Below are 18,060 nucleotides of genomic sequence, written 5' to 3'. Positions count from 1 at the left end.
CCGGCTGCTCACAAACTACAACGATCGTGAATATTCGTAAATCCGTGATCCAAGTCAGCGACACCGGGAACAGCAAAGTCAAGGCGACACGACCGCCTCGGAGGCACCAAACGGCAGTGGCAGCCAGACAGTCAGCAGACAAGACGAACGTCGGGATCAAAGGAGTGAGCGCTTATGATCTACACTCTTCTGTGCCTCGTGATGAATCTCGCAGGCATTACAGGATGCCCATTTGTTTATATGCTCATGCACTGGGCATGCCTCGCATACATAGTACTCATGCCTGAACCCATTGTGGACTGAAACGTAGATACGACTGGTAAGGAACGTCTCTCGAGTGTCTAGGCAGCTAGAGCCACATCTTCATGCAACCCAAATAGAAATTCAACGTGGCACAGCGAATTGTCGAGTTTGCTCTCTATGGCGTTCTTGGCCACAGCACACCTTACACTTGAACACGTTGCCTGGCCTTCTTGCTCACCATGCGGTTGTGTTTCTGCCCTGTTAGCAGCTGCGAAACATTCACATACAATATGAAAGCATTTTAATGGAATACACACGAAAAGCTTCCCCACATCATTTGGACTTACAACTTGCGGGTCATGCTCTCCACTGCGGTCACTGGTCAGCATAATCCACGACGGACTTTTTGTATGCTTCATTGGTGCTCAAACCGGACCATGAGACGGATAAGATAAGAAATTAGCACTCATATGTGTGTATAGTTCCGCCATAGCTTGCATACTCGGTCTCCTTGTTCGACACCTGTGGCAACCGTCAGTAGGAATATGCGCATGCAGCCATTAGTAATAGTAGAGTCTCTATGGAGCACTTACACACTAGCATTTACTCAACGATGCCAAGGGCAAAGTTGAAACTTTCTCTCGTTCTGCTTTTTCTCGTTTCCGACAGGGCTCCAGAACAAAGTCGGGGACTCCTTGGAGGTCGACATTGTGTTCCATCTTCGATAGTATACATCTGTTGGGCAACAGCAGCCACGATGCTGCCATGCATCTCTCAGCCATTCACGTCGGGAGGTTGACGTTATATATGCCTCCGTCTTGTATCATCAATATCAAGCTCAAGAACTGTTGAGAGAAACACGTTATGGCCGTAAGCAATCGATTTCAGCAGAGAGCTGAGCGTTAGCACCACACCTTGTTTTGCTTGACTGGGCATGTCCACGCAGGCAACAGAAATATCTGGCAGCGACGCGAGCACTACGAAGTCCTCGGCTTGAGATGTCACCAGTGCTAGGAATTTGCTACAGAAAAGTACGAACTGATCCAAGTCTCCGAAGATGCTGAAACACGAATGCATTACACGTTGCCACAAAATGTGGCCCTTGATCAAGTCCTCTACGAGCATGTCGAGCATAGAAATGAGCAGCAGAACTTACAGACAGTAAACTTCAATGGCAACCATTGAACGTTGACGTTGAACGTATTGAACAAGCGCGACTTTGAACACATCCTCGAGCTTGTGACATCATCACGAGATTCGCTAACATCCTGCGTGACAGTCCGCCACAGACGCGTCAAGACGCGTAATTTTCAAACCACCTAATCAGGACAGTGCGTTCAAGTTACTCCACATCTCATCATCGTCTTATTTCAAGCGATAGAAGTCTTTCGAGACATGCGCATGCAACAACTAGGCTACCATCTCAACTAATATTGTGGAGGTGGAGGGCCAGTGTTATCTGTGGGAATTGCGGGACCGACGTGAACAAATAATGCGTCAACATTGTTCTCAACTCCGCGCATGGACAACGAGGTAATGGTTCATATACTTGATCAGAAGTTCTCAGCATTGGCAGACAGCTATACGCACTTCAAAGGTTGGCATGAGGTTGCTTTCTACATAGGCATAGTAACTGATGTTGCGCTCTAAAAGAAGAAATATGTCTATATCGCGAATCGATGATCTGATCCGATTCGGTGAAGGGGCAACACCGACAACAGACTGCACATGGGCGGGAAAGAGACGTAGTCAAGCTTGGAAGGAAATCAAGAAGCGGAGCGTTTTCGCGGTAAGCAACAAGACGCACTTGACGTCTAGCCACGACGATCGAGCATCGTTGCAGAAAGGATTCCAAGTTATTGCAGGGGACGTTTCGCAGCCTCTGGAAGCTTTCTTCAAGCGATACGGCGAAACAAAACAAATCCGCGTGAAACAAATCGGGCCAGCGAACACGGTCCGTTAGTGATTTTGACGTCGAATATATGATTGATCGATTTGCAGGTTACTGCATTCATCGAATACGCAAACATTGAATCCCGGAATGCATTTCTTGACGATGCACCCATGTGGAACAACCGCGAACTCCTTATTCTATCGGGGTATGTCCCAAATAGACGTTACTATGAAGTTCTCTGGTCGAACGTTGTCTTCAGAGAGGATTACTTCGAACTTATTGCAAAAGATAGGCACTACAGAGCCAGGGTGGCTGTTGTTGAGAGGCGAGGTTATGTGCGTTCTAGGAGGCATCGGTCCGAAACGAAGTTTGAGATGAAAAGGCTCGCCAAGAGCGTTTTCAAGGGAATTCCCCCGGAATTCGCCTGTTTCGAACGTTGGAAATGCGTTCATAACAAAACATGCGAAGTCCTAGTGCGTTTCAAGCTTTTGGACAAGGAAATCGCAGTGTACAAACCCGATGATGAGGACCCCTTTCTCGAGGAAGAGAGCATACCGTACATCAAGAGCGCGACATTGATGTTCGAAAGTTGTGACGGAAATGTCCTTATCGAAGACATACGGGTTGGTTTTTATGCGGTTCTGTCATGCTTGGCCATTTAATTTGGTTCTCAGAACACAATGAAACTGCTCTACAAACTGGAAGATCGTCCGTTCTCTAAATCTATAGAAAACGGTTCAGCAGGGTTGATCGGCTTCAAGCGGGCTCTCAGCAAAACAGACGTCATCTGTATCTCGGAGGTCCTCAAAGTTCGTAATGGGTTGAAGTTGACGTGGAGTATCCCTAACGGTGAGCGTCTCGAGGTTCATTGCGTTGCGTAGGCAGCCTCAACTGATGCAAAGCAGAGGAAACGGAGAGGAAATTCCAGCTGGAGTGGGTGCGGATCCTGGCGCTGCAGGTCCTTAAATTCAAGGGTCTCTATCGTCATGAATATGAAGACGTGTTCAAAATCAAACCCGCCACAGGAGGGGACGCAGACATGATGGATATTGATTTGGATCAGGATGCCGTGAGTCAGACTCCGGTATGTGCCACTCTCACTGCGACGCAGTGCGGAAAGGCGGAGAAACGAAAGCGTGAGGATGAAGAGGATGGCCGCGACGACACTGAAGTACTCTCGCAGGCGCTCTCGGGCGTCCGGATCACAAAGAAGGCGAGAACGGAGGCAGAAAGCGTTGAGAACGTAATTGTAATGTAATCTCATTGCTTTGAAGCGCATCAATGCGCATTCCTCCTGTATGTCAATGCTGCTGCCGAATGTACTGCGTGCAAACGATACTTCTCTGCATAGCTACGCGGATGTGGAATGAAGGGACTGTTCGCCGTCCGTCGTTCAGGACTCGACATTTCGCAGAGAATTGGCGAGCTGGATGTAGTCTAGAAGAGCGCTCTCACATTCTCAGCGAATTTCATAAGCAACAGAAGCTACTAACCTTCCATGGCTTTCTTGGCCATAGCCATGCCTTGCACTTGGCCACGCTCTCGAACTTTCTCGCTCTCTACCACGCGTTTGTGTTTCTGCTCTGCTAGAACCTACTAACACATCAACGAATCATTGCAATGAGCGTCGAGTGATCGCACATACAAGAAGCTTCTGCTGTTCCCTCAGTAAATGGACCCACAGATTGCGAATCTCGTCCTCCACTGCCGCATAGTCCATAATGAACTTTTCGTACACTTCATTGCTGCTCGCAAGCGACCATCAGTCCGGACAATGGCAAGCAGCACACTCATATATGCGCACAACTCTGCCATAGCTTCGGCGTATTCGGTCGCCCTGTTCGACACCTGTACCGTTTGTTTAGCGGAAATAAGCGCATATAGTCACTTCTGCAGAGCGGCTCACGCATCTGTCCAGGGACGATTTCGCATCCCTTGCAAACTTGTTTTCTTTCTCTTTCTTCTTCTTCTCCCATGATGCTGTGCATAAATACCGGTAATCAATACGCTATCTCGCTTCGGCCTAGGCGGCGCCTTACTGTGCATCTGCTGTGCGACGGCAGCTACAATGCTATCATGCGAGAACAATCAGCGAAGCGTGAGAACATATCGCATATACGCACGTACTTTGCATCATCACTGCTCAAGGATTGCTGAGAGAGCTAGAAACGTCATCGTGAGCATCCCATGACTCGGTAGAAAATTGCGGCAACAGCACCGTATTTCTGCTCGAGCGGCCAGGCATGTGTATGATGAATGCTTTTTTGCGTTGGGGGGAGAGGAACGAGACAATGTAGAATTGTCTATCCACAGGTGAGGGCCAATAAATCACCTTGACTCTCGTGTGGCACAAAGTTCAAGGACGTGCACCGCATCGCAGGGGACGCGATGAGTCTGGGCACGTGACCGTGACCGAAGCGTTGGCAAAGTTGCTATTTATCGGCTGCCACATGCTACAAGTACATCGGACACGGTATAGATCCAAGGAAACAGGACAGAACATAGAGACACGGGAAACAATCAGGCCAGAGTCAAGCCGGCTTGAGCCAGAATCGGGAGCAGAACATGATGTTGTCACATTCCGTGCCTCCAGGAAGTGAAAAAGCCGACGGGATCGTTATGCTATTCCAAGGTCGCCACACGTAGACTTCCCGGCCATCCTGAAGCTCCGATACCTTGTTGAACGGCGTCGCGCGTGATCCTACGCCATCGAAGTTGAGCATGACAGTGACATCCTCTTCTTTGCGTGCAGACACCACACGACAACGGACGAGAGCCACGCAAGGCGCGTGAGACGTGCGTTGATGGTCGGCAGGGTTCGCAGAGTATCTGACTGAAGTGACACGCAGATGCATGTCGGGAACTAGAGCCCTGCCAGAGCGCATCTCCAGCTCCAACGACGATTGCCATAAGGAAAGTGCCGTCCGACGATGAGAGAATTGCACGCTTGCCCTCTGAGCTAGGCCACCTCTGCAAAGGAATACATCCCATCGATATCGGAATGTGCTGATTGTACGAATTACATACCTCGCATACTTCGCCGCCTTGGTACGCTTCGAGGCTTTTTCGGGGCTCTGTTCAAGACCACGCTGCAGCTCGCGTTCATGTGGATCCACGAATCCGTGTCCATGCTGCTGCAGGTATATTGAAAGCACCTCGGCTTGTCCACTCTCTGAGCGAAAGTCAGTAGCGCGCGCGACGGCGGTGTCAAAGATTGACTTCAAGGAACCGGAGGCGGGCCCAGCTCCGGGTAAGGGAGGCGGAGCAAGGTCGGTCAGAATCTTCTTCTTTTCGCGGGGAGGGGTGATAGGGCGCGGCTGCAGACGATGAATACTTGTCAGATTCTTGCTTGAGCTTATACGTGGAGCAGTCAGCACAGGTCTTCGAGCCGTGATAGTGCCACTTTCTCTCGTTGTTCTGACCTCTTCTGTTCGTTCAATCGCAGGCGGAACAGGAAATGCTGGTGGTTTCAGGACGCGCACGGAAATAAGCTTGCTCATTCTTGATGAGTCCCCTGGTTTGTCACGAAGTTGACTCGCTTGTGACTTGGGAGAAGGCACAGAGATATTGGACAGACGTGACGGAGTTTTAACAGAGGGTTTTAGTCGTGAGGATGTTCCTGCCGATGTGGAGGGTCCAAGGCTGTCGAAAGCAGACACGAATTTCGGTGTGGAGATCTTCACCGACGCTTTCTCTTTAACGAAGCCGTCCGCAAAGCCCATCATTCTTGGCCGCTTGCTTGGCCTCTGAAATCGCATGTGAAAGTTGTTCAGTCTTGCTCGCTTTTGGACTGTAAACATAGGAATCACACCGTGGATGTGTCCAGTTCATCCTTTCTAATATCTTCTGGCATCATGACCACATAAAGAAGCATAAATGGTTCAAGGAGTTGCGTCCGAGGCGAGCGTCGTCTTCAAGCAGACTCTAAAGCCGGATTCAGAATGTCAGTGGCCCTAAGTGACAGGGTGGCACGTAAGGTCACACGAAATCACACCACATAGACGCCCGATTTGTTTCACAGCCCGACGCCGCGTCTAGTTGCGCACGGTTAACATGCATCGGCGCGTTGTTGCGAGGGTACATCGATTCAGTAGTGCAGTAAGTACTACTGTACAGCCCCATTTTATATCATGTAGTATGTACATCCGCGTAGACAGGGGATTATGTGGTTGACATGCAACCGATAAGCAGGCTGCAAATAACGCCATTGTTCATGCCCGTAAAGTCAGTCTAAGATACATGCTATGCAATGGTCACGAGAAGCATGGCCAACAGACTTACACAGCATCCGAGGGCCATCAGTGTTTGAAAGAAATGCCAGTAGCAGCATGACGGAAGGAGCTACACAGAGAGGCGCCGGGGAACTCAGACGGTAAGTACCACACACTGTGATGCAGACAGATTCTGCTCAGCAGATCTAGATGAGCATACAACAGGGATAAGTGCACTCAACCAGCGCTATCGAGCATTCGCGTGCGAACGCGTGGCTCCGACTTGGGCTGTCGTCACATCTCGAGCATGTGTCGGTCCCCTCTGGCCAGTAACGACCGTCATGCCGTGGCCATCCCCCGTCCCCCGGCCTGCCGGAGTGGTTTGCGGTGGCCCCCTCCCAGACTGACGTGGCGAATCATGCACTCTTGACTGCTGCTTGCCAAAGGCATCGCAATGCGTGGGCGAAGGCGGAGAGGTGGAGAGCGGCGAACATGACGCGGCATATTGAGAGCTCGTAGAAGACATTGGCGGCGACGCACTCTCTGACGAGACAGAAGCCGATGAGGATGGCAGTCTGGCGCCATATTCTCCGCTCAGTAGTGGAGGAAGGTGTTGTTGGGCTTTGAGCCCCTGTTGCGGCTCTCGTTGCAGATCCGGCGGCGAGTGCGACCTCGAGAGCGACGGTGACGGCAGCTGCGCAGGGCCGAAGTCCTGGACGTGTGCTCGGGGAGTAGTGGCCGTCGAATGGGAATGGGAATGCGAGTAGCCGCCCGGCGACAATGATAACCTCGCGTCATCGACATGCAGAGAGGAAGAGCCCGCGCCAACTTGGACGATGGGCCTGGAATTGCGACGTAATGATGGAGGCAAGTGCCGTGGTGCCGGCTGTCGTGAGGAAGGCAGATCTTGCTGAGGTGCAGCGAACGTATGCCGAGGTGACGATGAAGGCGAGCCATTCAGGCCGCGCGCAATCTCGTAATATGTCAGGACGTCGTACTGCTGCTGTGGGGACACAGGGGACACAGGAGACATTGGGAAAGCATACGGCAAGACGCGATACATCTTATCCTTAGACGGAGTCGTTTCATAGTACACATTAACGTTGGAAAGGTGGGGCGGTGCTTGCCGCGAGGTAGACAGATCTGGGGTAAAGTATGGCGGTCCGGGTACGAACGGGGGTATAGCCATCTGAGAGAATCGATTGGAGAGCGGCGTGCGCGCCGGACCCGAAAGCGAGCGCCGTGGTGTCCGTGGGGTATCTGTCCGCGGAGGAAGAACGTAGGTAGCCTGCTTGTCCACCAGCTGCGGCTTATAATTCGTGTCACTCGTTTGAGGCCATTTCAAGGCCGCGCGCCCTCTCAGTTTTGCCAACGTCTTCGCGTCCAGTGTGTTTTCCTGCCGTACAGCCTGGCGGGAGCTTGACGGGTCCTGCACGCAGTACATGGAGTCTGGTCGCATCTGACGCGATTGCTGACGCTCAAGCGTGACAGTTGGCTCTCGATCAGCCTCCGTCTCCTTCTCCCGCCGTCGACTCAGTGTGCCTTCCTCGGTAAAAGACTGTACAGAGTGCACGTCGTCCGACTCCGCAATGTCGGACGGTGCCTCGTCGTCCGTCGGAACTTCGCTGGCAGCCGAAGAAGAAACAGACGGAGCAGTGTGTCGTTCCCGCTCACGCGCCGCACTGGCGACTGTAGCAAGAGCGAGACTCTGACCCAGCCGTTGCTCGAATGCTGAGCGGTCCTCCTCTGGGGCCTCAGGCGGCGGAAGACTGGTCCACTTGGAGCGCTTCGGAGCCATATGCTCAAGCTGATCGATCGGAAGCGGGTTCTGAATCCCAGCGCATCCGGACAACACCGTCGAAGGCGGTTGCGGCGGAGATGACGGTATTGAAGATATTGATGGAGGAGACGTGCCATTAGCGGAAGTCTTCTCCGAAGCAGTAAGCTGGTCAGCTACGGGCAGAGAAATGGGACGCATCGGACTGCTGCCGATAGTATATGGGATTTGAGGAGGCAGAGGAGACAGACGGGGTGGTACGAATGCTCCACGAGGTGGAGATGGGTGTAGCAGCTCCTCGTCCAGCCGCTCTTCACAGAGCTCGGAGATGGCAACGACCGCCCTGTCGGGACAGGCTGCGAGGATGCGTGATGCTCGCATGAACTCTCCCCGGATCTACGGTGCAAAGTAAATTAATGAGTCGGACACAATACAACGGAAGAGCACCCACGGTGTATAGGCCATCCCTGGTAACGCATCTCGCTACATTGTAGTCGATCTCGAAAGGGTCCTGTCAACCGATGAGTAACATGCCACCGACGCGATGATGACGACCTACTTCGATACATAGACGATTCCGTTCTCTCGGGTCTCCCTTGTCGAACTATGTGTGCTAGTCTCAACGATGAATATGTTTCAGTATCTTCCCACTCACTTCGTTCGCCCATCCCTTGCTGTCCTTGCTAAGCAATCCTGCTCGAATGGAGGCTACACCGGTACTGTACGTAAAGTCGCGAGAGTAAAACTTGAAAAAATCAATAAGGCTACCGGAAAGGCGTGTCAATACTATTGTAAGGCAGACCATCCTTGGACCTACAGCTCAGCCACGCTTTCTGTGCTCGACGATTTCCAACGTTGTCGTAGTAGCTCTATGTCATCAAAAAACCTGTGCGGCGTGAGAACTGCGAGTGTGTCCAGTCGTTAGTTAGGATTCACCATATATTATGACCATTTAGGTGGGTGTCCTCCTGTTCACTGTCGTTGAGCATCCTGAAACAGGACGGAGGCAGAAACACGCACATGTGATATTGAACGAAGAGGCGGCATTTGCTGCAGGTTTGGCAGAACAGGTGGATTCTTTACATGTACAAGGAAATAGATGACGAGAAGGACATATCCATATGATGACAGAGTCCCTTTGTATGGTGAATTGATCTTCCTGTATTACCGTCGTAAACGCTGAGTATCCCACCTTTCACCTGAAGCGGAAGACGTACCGGCGTTTGCTCCAAACTTTCACTACAGACAGCCCATCGATATGTTTTTAATTCTTTCCAAATCTGTTCACGTCGAGATCACTTACAGAATAGGACCATCGTCCGAACGCGAGCAGGGTCGATCATGGCGTAGCACATGAGGAGACGCGTATTTTCCAGCGCGAGTCTGTTCTCGAATCCGATATCACAGGCAATACCTAACGGCAGACCAGGCGCTGGATCGAGCGACAGCTTGACGATGGGTATTCGAGCATGTGGCAGCGGCTTGACATGGAACTTGGTTTCTGCGGGGCAAGTCAACGACAATCCACGAGCTCCCAAGGCGCAAGGTTGTACCTCTCTCGAGCAAATCTCCCAGCATATTGACCAAATCCGAAGCCGCAAGTTTCTCCTCCGAATCGATCAGACAACACAAGTCCATGTCTAATAGGATATTAGGAATATCCGTGAGCGCAGGATGAGTACATCATTTACCTGAATTGCGTAGGCTAAACCCGTTCGCCGTGCTGCCAAACGACAAAAGCCGGCTGTCAGGCTCGATGGTGCGGATCAATTGCTCAAGAAGCTTTCGGACGTCCTCCTTTACCATCAACTCCTCTGGGGTCGGGAGGAGCTGTATGACAAACTCATAAAGGCACTGTGAGAATTCCGCTGCAAACTTCCGTCTAGATGCGTGTCTCCGCTGTGATTGTGGAGTAGGCTGCAGGTATTGCTGTCGGGGCGATTGGAGGGCGCTGGGAGTCTGAGCGTAGGCAGTGGCCATTTGTCTGACGGTCGATGCAAGATGCGGAAAGTCGGTCCAACAGCAAGATCCAACGTGTACGAGTGCGGGCACGTTCTAGGAAAGCAGTAGACAAGCGAGATGACCAGCAAGGACAAGCTGCTGTCCGCATAACCCGTTCGCCTTGACCCAATTATGGCAGGCATCGCTACCGACGACGGGGGCCGTCACATGACCGCTCTCATATATACCAATATCAATATATTCATGTGGCCGACGCAGGCCTGTGTCTGAGCCTCAAGGCGTGCACGGCAGTCTCAAGCATTCCACTTATCGTTTCGCTGCGTGTGGTTGAGACAACGCAGGAATATGCGGACAACCACGATGCGGCAGATCTCCTGCCGTGATTGCGGTAAGGTTTACAGGAAGCGGCCTGAGAAGATAGGAGAACTGGCACATGTGGCAACTGAACATACGATCACGACTGTTCTGGCCGCACGCAGCCATTGTTCCCAATACAAACAGAGTGCAGACGCATCACAATCCCAGGCAGGAGCCCGGTCTTGACCCACCGGAGCGACGCCCAGACCAACCTATCCAGATGTGGCCGAGCAGCGGCGAACGATCCTTGTGCTGATGTGGTGTCTATTGCGGCCATTGCGCGATGCCACACAGACAACTATTTTGTCAAAACTCGCAGGATGCGGCGAAATGACATAGCATCTTGTCGATGAAATCGCAAGGCAGTGCGCACCCCTCGTACAATGCGGTGGCGCATGTCGATGTTCCACGACTTTGGCGCAGCGCTGGCCAAGGTGGATTGTCGGTTGACGCACTGAAGATCACAGTTATTTATGTTTCACTCCACCCGCTCGGAAAATTTCTAGAGAAAATGCAATCGTCGACCTTTTATCTATATTTTCCGCGTCTTTTTCTGGTTCTACATGTTTTCTGAACAGCGATGGTCAAACTTTGCCGCATCACCTCCTCGATAGCTCGCTAAACGTTATCCTATCAGCAGATTCATTGGAAATAGGGGTTCCAGCACACACCCGAACGCCGAATCGATGCACGCCTTGACTTCTTTGTAGCTCACCACCAAGCAGCTTTGTTCGTCCCGAGATACCAGCATGATCCGTTCACCACTCCCTGCGTCCAGCTGTGCACACGTTTCACAACTCGCACTCCACAGAAACACAAGTGACGCACCTTGTTGAGGCAGGTGAGGACGTGCGACAGGTTGACCACCGGGTTCCCATGGTCGTCCACCTGATGGAATACGTAGTCCCGGAACAGTTTGATAATGTACCTGTCGCCTGTCTCGGACCATCGGGGCTCGCGTGCAAACCTGCATGCGAAAAGACATTGTATCAGACAACCTGAAGGAAATCGGATATCCTGAGTAGGTCGGCGACTCACTCCGGACGCTCGTTGATGAAACCGAACTTGCAGAGGAGGCGCACAAGGCGGCCATTCTCGAGCTCGGACATCAACTCGCTCTCAAGGCGGTCGACAGCGCTGATGGAAATAACAGATTTTAGACCGATTTGTGTCTCGAGGCGGTGTCGATGACTCACTTCTGCATCTCATCCATCTCCATCACCAGTCTGCTCCCGATCATCTCAGAGAGATGACCTATAGTCTAAAAAACCTAAGAGTCACACAACGATGCAATGATGCGCAGGAAAATCAATGCACACCTTGTTCGGACCAGGCTTAGAAACGAGGAAGAGCGCAACCGCCTTCAAGTCCGGGGAATAGTGCCTGCCGAGGTTCTCAACCGCTTTCGGAAAGTTGTTCATCGCCGCCAGATTGTTATTACATAGCGCAAAGACCAGTTTGCCGAACATTACCAGGTCTTCTTGCTGCAAAATGGCGATATCCGTACGCGACTCGTACGTAAGCACATCCACAATACCGCATGAACCAATGCGGACCCTGATTGGGCAACAACAGAATCAGACTCGTGTCAAGCGCACCGTGGGGCATTCGATACAGGGACAAACGTAGGAGGCTGCATCAGAGTTGAGACGGTGAAGCCCCTTACCTATTGTTCTCCGTGACAAGAATCTTGGTCGCGTCAATGATCCTCACCGCCAAACCCGCGTCGTGCACGGCTTTTATCGCACTCGCAATCTGCACAACGTAGGACCAGACAGTACGCTCGGCAAGACGAGGTGCCTGCGCCTGCAGCCGCCCGTTCTGGAACTGGGGCACCTTCGGCTTTATATGCGCGTCATATAGCGTCTGTGCGTTCGGATGATAGTCGTAGACCACAACCAGCGCTGAAGGAGCGAGCCGCCAGTGATCAATTGCACGTACTTATGTACATGGGCATGGACACTCACAGCTGTCGCCGAAGGCCCGCGTTGTGAACCCCTCCCGAATAGAGACGACGTTCGGATGCCGGAGGCGTGACCATGCTTCAATGCCGGAGAACGCGGCCTGTTGCATCAGGCGGAAGTCTGGACGTATTAGCATTACGCATGTTCTCCCGTATCTGGACAGGAAAATGGCGCACTTTCAATCCTCCTCAGTACATAAGCTACTCCATCTGTAGAGCTGATTGCGCGGTACACCGTAGAATACCAGTTCCAGAATTTGCGTCTTTCCCCGCCAATAAGCTCTAGCGGAGTGATAGTGTGGTACCCTTGCAATTCCTCGGGGAGGTTCAGGCCAGGCGCTGGAGCTATGTGTATTGTCTCGGAACGCATCTGTAGCTCCTCGCGAATAGTGTCAGATATGAAGTACCGATTAGCGAGGCTATCCGGGCGAGGGAGTGTATAGAGGTGGTAGTTGAGCTGGAAGAGACTTGTCGATGACAGTAAACTGTATGAGCGCCATATCGACCTACAGGTTGCCTAACGGATGTGAAATGGGACGTATAGAGAGCGTCCATGGCAGATAAGCCATCAAATCCGACCATTTGAGCTGCATCGGTACCAGTGGAATATGGATTCTATCGATATGTGGGGGGTAAGGCAGAGCTAGCATGCGAATCTGTTGCACACACCAGAACTAAGCCATCGCTGTGAGCCTCACTCATGTGGGCGCCATGGACATGAGGATCATATGGATCGTGTTCCTCCGAAAATTCAGAGTAGGCAGTTTCATAATCCGTCTGGGCCGAGGAGATGGACCTGGAGGTTTCGTAAAAAATGCGGACAACTCGACGAGAGAGATGGCGTACGATGGGATAGACATCTGAGACGGGATTGTGGCCTGAACAGATCCTGACGAACTGTCCGCATTGACAGTTGCCTTGGGCACAAAAATAGGCGCATTAACGGCCTCTGCTGGGAGAGCCGGTCTCGGTACAGGGGACTCTGGAGCCCTATATATCTGTCAAGCAGCCTGGAAGGAGAATTGTACACTTAGACATACGCAGGCGGAGACTCCTCGCGCTGCAAGTGCATGAATATGCGTTCAGGATAAATTTGAGGCGGACACATACCGGGGGATGGTAATAGATACAACCCTTGTCCTGGAATTTACATGACCTGACGTCACACTCAGCGACAATGCAACGTGCACGGGCTGCGATGTACGCACCCATATATCAATATATTCCTACACTGGCGTTGAGTAGAGTCTAGACGAAGCTGCGGTCAACGGACATGAGCCGAAACGAATGTACGTACCTCGTTTGGGCGATGGCTTTGGGCTGGGCGGCGCCTTGGGCGAGTCCTCTGCCGAAGGAGCGACGATTTTGACCGCAGACGAAGAGGGCCTGGAAAAAAAAGACATTTCGCCCTGCGCCATCCTGCGGCCAACAGGTGGAGGTCGTCGCAGACGCGGAAAGTCGCCTCGATTATCAATGCGGACACAGGCAGGCGCGCGTCCCACGTGGCCGTACATACCTCCAAACAGACGCCCACAACCGCTTACGGCTGTTCGGTGGCGCTGGTGCTGCCTCTTGCTCTGCCACCGCCACCATGGCCGGTCTCGCCAGAGATGCTGCAGCATTCAAGTCCGCTTTGCACAGGCAGGACTACTCATCATGGCACTCTCAGCCTCCACCGCTGCAACACCCGGCGACAGAGACTCCCGAACCGTCGTCAAAGTCCAAGAAGAAACGGCAGAAATCGAGCACGTCTCTTTCTCATCTGCTCGACTCATCCGCCTTGGTTGACCCATGGCTGATCTGTCGGTGCAGATATCGTATTCTCACAGCCTGCAGACACCGGTTCCGGGACCAATGTCAATACCCAGCTCGTCTATGCCGTCAATCACCTCAAGTCGACCGGTAATCCCATGCGGCTGCAAGACTTGGCCATCATTACGAATACCCCTGTTGACACGGACAGAGTTCTCTTTGAAAAGTTCAAAGCGCATGACCGTGTTTTGTACGATATCAAGACGGATCTTTACTCGTATCGTGTATGTCTTGCTCCATCTCGTCATGCTTACCAGGTCCTCATGTTCATCTCCTAGCATGACTACAACGTACGAAACAAGGCAGCCCTTCTTACAGAGATTCAGCGGCAAACAAGGAAAGGAGGTGGTCTGTCAGTGCGCACCCTGAAGGACAGCTGGAAAGAGGCGCCGCAGGCCATTGAAGAGCTTGAGAACGAGGGCGAAGTATACGTCACTCGTACACTGAAGGACGGACAGATGAGGATGGTATTCTGGAATGAGATAAAGCCGGACGAAGAGAGCGGGGGAATGTCCGTAGAGAAAGGTGCGTTCTGTTGTGCCTACCACGGTGTCGCTAACCACTCTCTATCGTTGTAGAATTCAACGACCTATGGCATTCGCTCGAAGTCCCGAACGACGTCGATCTACTGAAGCAGCTTGCCTCAGAGGGCCTACAAGCAACCGCCGCAGAGATTGTCACCTCAAAGGCTCCTGCGACAAAGAAGAAGGGCAAGAGGTCCGCACCACGGTATCGGCAGGTGCGCATCACGAACACGCACCTGAGGGGCCAGATCGACCTTTCCCGGGATTACATAGCACCAGCGGCCAAGTGAGGTGTTTGTCGACAGCGTTGGACTTTTGTCTAGGTATCACTGTTATCTGTACGTATACATCCTCTGTAATATACACACGTGCACATGCGAAGCATCTGATACTGTACATGGGTTTTTTGAATGTTTGCATGCGATATAATGACACACTCCTCTGAAATGCAAACGTTCGTTGCCCAAGCTATGAGATGGAGACTATCGGAACCAACCCGTTGAATCATCACTTCGAAATCTCCAATGGCATCTGCTCAACCTGAGCGCGTTCTCTTCCGCGAAGGTCCCGCCTGCATCCCCTCTTCATCCGATTCGTTGTCCTGTTGACTCGAACCCATGAATAAAAGCGATAAGCGTTTCTTCAACCCAGCGATCTCCGTCCGCAGAGCCTGCGAGTATGTTTTTTCTTTTTCCTCCCAGCGTTTCAAGTCGTCTTCGAGCCCCCGGATTCGAGACGCGTGTTCCCGTAGTGAATGCTTCAGCTGCTGGATGCGCGTTTCTCGGACGCGTATCATCTCATCTTTACATTGCAGGTCCAGGTTGCGGCTCATCAGAGCTTCGTCTTTCTCTGCAATGACTCGGAAATGCTCTATGTGCTCGTTATCAACCTCCATTAGCTTGGCTCGAAGAGTTCGCACTTCAGCTGCTAATGCCCTGCGTTGTTCCTCGATTTGTGTTTGTCCCTTTCTTGATTCTGCTTGGACGTAGGACGCAACCCGGCTCCTCATGTCTTGGAACAAATCCTCGAGGGAAACCAGATCAGGGAGACCATCGACTGAACCTAGCGCGTTAGTGAGTGCCGATACTAGTCAAATTCCTGAGAGTTATCAACATACTCGTTCCTTCTGCTGAAGTCGCTGGCATGGTCTCCGCAGAAGCTGTCTGATCTGATGTTCCGCGGGGCTTTACTAGGTCCGAATCACAAGAAATGCTCATTTCCAACTGTGACGATGGGCTCGCAGCATGCGATGAGAACTGCGGTGTACGCGGACCATCTTCACCCACCGGAGGTGTCGTTTTCTGAAGTGGCAAATAATCAATTTCGTCGTCGTCCACATTGGGAGTAGGCTCTTGAGCTGCTTGTATGCAGCCTGAAAACGCGGTCAGCGTCGTACCACCACGGTAAACACCAGTACGTACCATTCACTATCGGCCCGTCCTTCCGTTCGATCTCCGCAGAATCATGCATATAATTGACGGCTCCCATACTCTGCAGATATGCACGGAACATCTCAGCAGTCGACGATGTAGCGACAGGTTTATTTTGCCGGGAATTATAATGCACAACAGCATCAGCCAGATAGGGACCAACCCAACACAAACAATTCCTCGTCTGATGCTCTGCACACATCGGCGGGACACCCATGACAAATTGCTCGCTCGCCTTGTCCCAAACGATGGTCGGCTTAGAATGGTGATATTGTCGAATCGAAACCTCTGCCCTGCTGATACCTTTCATCAAGCCCAGAGCTGACCGCAAATGGTCTGCTCCCTGTGTGGTCTCCCGATGTAGTGGCGCTCGCAGCAAGACCGATTCTGCATGTACGGTGATGTCAGGGAATGCCCCCGATTTCTCGAGGATCTTCCTGATATGTGGTGCAACAGGGATGGGAAGCAAGCCCAATTCCTTGATGAGGTCGTGCCCTGTTCCACAGAATGGGTACGGCGTGAGGTTATCGGTCAGCGATTTATGCGCAACCTGCTGTAATGCCTTGCTGAAGGCGACTCGATAGGCATCCCGGCCTTCATCATCAGATGGATTCAGTACACGACCGATACTGGCGCTATCAGGAGCGTTGCGATCCGTTAAAATATCTATCGCCAGTTCGACGGCAAGGTCGGGAATTGTGCGGAAAGCGAGGTCGACTGCAGCAGAGAGATGACGCTTGTACTCGGTGAAGAGGTGCCCACTCGTGATCACCGTACTTCTGTCAGCGGTGGTTGGGAGACTGCCAATGTAATTTATTCCGAGTCTGTTCACAGCAGGTCCATTCGAGACGAGCAAGTGCTTTCGATAGAATGCAGCTGGTACAGGAGAGCCCTGGCCAGGTGGGGAAAGCTGATGAGATGGCTTGTAGAAGTAGATTGTGGGACTCTGAGGGGTGCGCCCTAGAATACACCAGGACGTCTGTGGAGGGACAAGGGAGAAGACACCCGGAAATACATCCTCAGGTGCCAGATTGCCGGGAAGCCCTAGGATAGTGATCACCACCTCGTCAGGGTTTTCATTGGTTGGGACCTTCGATACATTAGGCCCGAATTTGTCTGCATGTACTCTCACTTGTTCAGGGAGGCCAGATACACCGCTATGCCATTCTAAACGGCCAATGCGGTGTCCCACTCTGAACGAGAGTCCATGCATCATGTCGTCTGGCTTTTTACCTTTCGTTACCTGCTGAAACAAGTATTGCCCTGCACGAATGAAGCCATCTCCTCTCCTTGGTGTATTTGGATTTTCCGATAGATTACGTGTGGTTGCTCCATCCACGACGAAGTGCGAGAACTGTGTTGACGGATTGAGATGATTGTTATAAAACGAGAGGCCTGTAATATAAGACGAATGTGACCAAAGAACGGCGCAAACCTCAAAATCTGTGTTATAGGTCGTGCGTTTCAGGTTTGCATGAGGAATATTCGCCTGGACGATGTATATCGGCAACCATGCCTCGGCGCACAGCATTGCACCATGCGGCCCAGTGAACAAAGCAGGGAAACTCTGCAACAAGGCTTCTTTCCGTGCAAGACGAACATTGTGTGTCTGAGTCCGCAAATCCTCACCCACCAGCAAGGACAATCGCACGGTTGAGCAGGTCTCACTCGATAACTGCAGCAGCTGGTTGTGCAAGTACTCCTGTACAGCCAAGGGAATGCTCATCAGCCGCACGTTTGTAGGATCCCGCGTCTTCCAATACCAATTACTATTCGGAGGACTGCGACTGCGAGGCATGAGTTTGCGCGGCGAATATGAGGTGCAGAACAGTAGAGAACAGTGTATGAAGTTGGCAGACGCCGAGCGCGTCGCGATGAGCGACCTAC

At 52.0% G+C, this 18,060-nt stretch overlaps 7 protein-coding genes across 7 annotated transcripts; 2 read left to right on the top strand and 5 right to left on the bottom strand.

Annotated features, from left to right (window-relative positions):
- Positions 1-1,903: 1,903 nt before the first annotated feature.
- LAESUDRAFT_715013 (uncharacterized protein) lies at positions 1,904-3,395 on the top strand (the record flags this gene model as incomplete). Its single annotated transcript, XM_040907109.1, has 6 exons — positions 1,904-2,032; positions 2,087-2,197; positions 2,245-2,342; positions 2,397-2,760; positions 2,812-2,986; positions 3,043-3,395. The coding sequence occupies 6 exons, from the start codon at positions 1,904-1,906 to the stop codon at positions 3,393-3,395; spliced, it is 1,230 nt and encodes a 409-aa protein (XP_040762947.1).
- A 67-nt stretch (positions 3,396-3,462) lies between these two features.
- Positions 3,463-4,525, bottom strand: LAESUDRAFT_233519 (uncharacterized protein). Its single transcript, XM_040901670.1, has 8 exons — positions 4,356-4,525; positions 4,265-4,299; positions 4,177-4,208; positions 4,044-4,117; positions 3,942-3,985; positions 3,783-3,882; positions 3,631-3,730; positions 3,463-3,574 (listed from the first exon to the last, which is right to left on the bottom strand). Exons 1-8 carry the CDS (start codon positions 4,380-4,382, stop codon positions 3,531-3,533), a joined length of 456 nt encoding a protein of 151 aa, XP_040762946.1. The 5' UTR covers positions 4,383-4,525; the 3' UTR covers positions 3,463-3,530.
- Positions 4,392-6,048, bottom strand: LAESUDRAFT_233552 (uncharacterized protein). The gene is made up of 3 exons (XM_040901671.1): positions 5,949-6,048; positions 5,165-5,883; positions 4,392-5,107 (listed from the first exon to the last, which is right to left on the bottom strand). Exons 1-3 carry the CDS (start codon positions 6,009-6,011, stop codon positions 4,669-4,671), a joined length of 1,221 nt encoding a protein of 406 aa, XP_040762945.1. The 5' UTR covers positions 6,012-6,048; the 3' UTR covers positions 4,392-4,668.
- Positions 6,049-8,416: 2,368 nt separating this feature from the next.
- Positions 8,417-10,105, bottom strand: LAESUDRAFT_656213 (PAP/OAS1 substrate-binding domain-containing protein; the record flags this gene model as incomplete). Its single annotated transcript, XM_040904606.1, has 11 exons — positions 8,417-8,521; positions 8,577-8,636; positions 8,685-8,729; positions 8,781-8,889; positions 8,943-9,011; positions 9,062-9,093; positions 9,146-9,284; positions 9,343-9,364; positions 9,429-9,626; positions 9,679-9,765; positions 9,817-10,105. Coding segments are annotated over 11 exons (1,155 nt in total), but the record flags the coding sequence as incomplete, so codon positions are not given.
- Positions 10,106-10,931: 826 nt separating this feature from the next.
- On the bottom strand, positions 10,932-13,851 carry LAESUDRAFT_727140 (uncharacterized protein). The gene is made up of 16 exons (XM_040909172.1): positions 13,705-13,851; positions 13,616-13,655; positions 13,518-13,563; positions 13,448-13,467; positions 13,254-13,397; positions 13,077-13,203; positions 12,918-13,022; positions 12,585-12,864; positions 12,412-12,528; positions 12,111-12,348; positions 11,764-12,001; positions 11,641-11,705; positions 11,483-11,581; positions 11,273-11,411; positions 11,116-11,222; positions 10,932-11,062 (listed from the first exon to the last, which is right to left on the bottom strand). The coding sequence occupies exons 1-16, from the start codon at positions 13,808-13,810 to the stop codon at positions 11,044-11,046; spliced, it is 1,890 nt and encodes a 629-aa protein (XP_040762943.1). The 5' UTR covers positions 13,811-13,851; the 3' UTR covers positions 10,932-11,043.
- A 147-nt stretch (positions 13,852-13,998) lies between these two features.
- Positions 13,999-15,033, top strand: LAESUDRAFT_715010 (transcription initiation factor IIE subunit beta; the record flags this gene model as incomplete). The annotated part of the gene is made up of 4 exons (XM_040907108.1): positions 13,999-14,190; positions 14,237-14,443; positions 14,498-14,744; positions 14,798-15,033. 4 exons carry the CDS (start codon positions 13,999-14,001, stop codon positions 15,031-15,033), a joined length of 882 nt encoding a protein of 293 aa, XP_040762942.1.
- Positions 14,912-18,015, bottom strand: LAESUDRAFT_727139 (uncharacterized protein). Its single transcript, XM_040909171.1, has 3 exons — positions 16,165-18,015; positions 15,861-16,115; positions 14,912-15,805 (listed from the first exon to the last, which is right to left on the bottom strand). Exons 1-3 carry the CDS (start codon positions 17,969-17,971, stop codon positions 15,279-15,281), a joined length of 2,589 nt encoding a protein of 862 aa, XP_040762941.1. The 5' UTR covers positions 17,972-18,015; the 3' UTR covers positions 14,912-15,278.
- Positions 18,016-18,060: the final 45 nt, after the last annotated feature.

Source organism: Laetiporus sulphureus (assembly GCF_001632365.1).
Source record: "Laetiporus sulphureus 93-53 unplaced genomic scaffold LAESUscaffold_27, whole genome shotgun sequence".
Classification (NCBI taxonomy): Eukaryota; Fungi; Basidiomycota; class Agaricomycetes; order Polyporales; family Laetiporaceae; genus Laetiporus; species Laetiporus sulphureus.
This window is presented reverse-complemented; position numbering and strand designations above follow the sequence as displayed.

Excerpts from the sequence above, each read along its gene's own strand:
- LAESUDRAFT_233519 (XM_040901670.1), bottom strand. The coding sequence starts at position 4,382 with ATGCCTGGCCGCTCGAGCAGAAATACG. Across the intron at positions 4,118-4,176 it reads CGTCGCACAGCAGATGCACA|CATCATGGGAGAAGAAGAAG; the intron begins GTAAGGCGCCGC and ends ATTTATGCACAG. Across the intron at positions 3,575-3,630 it reads GGCCAAGAAAGCCATGGAAG|ACTACATCCAGCTCGCCAAT; the intron begins GTTAGTAGCTTC and ends GCGCTCTTCTAG.
- LAESUDRAFT_727140 (XM_040909172.1), bottom strand. The coding sequence starts at position 13,810 with ATGTCTTTTTTTTCCAGGCCCTCTTCGTCTGCGGTCAAAATCGTCGCT. Across the intron at positions 12,865-12,917 it reads TCACATCCGTTAGGCAACCT|CTCAACTACCACCTCTATAC; the intron begins GTAGGTCGATAT and ends AGTCTCTTCCAG. Across the intron at positions 12,529-12,584 it reads TGTACTGAGGAGGATTGAAA|ACTTCCGCCTGATGCAACAG; the intron begins GTGCGCCATTTT and ends TAATACGTCCAG.
- LAESUDRAFT_233552 (XM_040901671.1), bottom strand. The coding sequence starts at position 6,011 with ATGCTTCTTTATGTGGTCATGATGCCAGAAGATATTAGAAAGGATGAA. Across the intron at positions 5,884-5,948 it reads ATGAACTGGACACATCCACG|AGGCCAAGCAAGCGGCCAAG; the intron begins GTGTGATTCCTA and ends ATGCGATTTCAG. Across the intron at positions 5,108-5,164 it reads AAGGCGGCGAAGTATGCGAG|AGGTGGCCTAGCTCAGAGGG; the intron begins GTATGTAATTCG and ends ATTCCTTTGCAG.
- LAESUDRAFT_727139 (XM_040909171.1), bottom strand. The coding sequence starts at position 17,971 with ATGCCTCGCAGTCGCAGTCCTCCGAATAGTAATTGGTATTGGAAGACG. Across the intron at positions 16,116-16,164 it reads GGACGGGCCGATAGTGAATG|GCTGCATACAAGCAGCTCAA; the intron begins GTACGTACTGGT and ends CCGCGTTTTCAG. Across the intron at positions 15,806-15,860 it reads GACTTCAGCAGAAGGAACGA|GTTCAGTCGATGGTCTCCCT; the intron begins GTATGTTGATAA and ends CTAACGCGCTAG.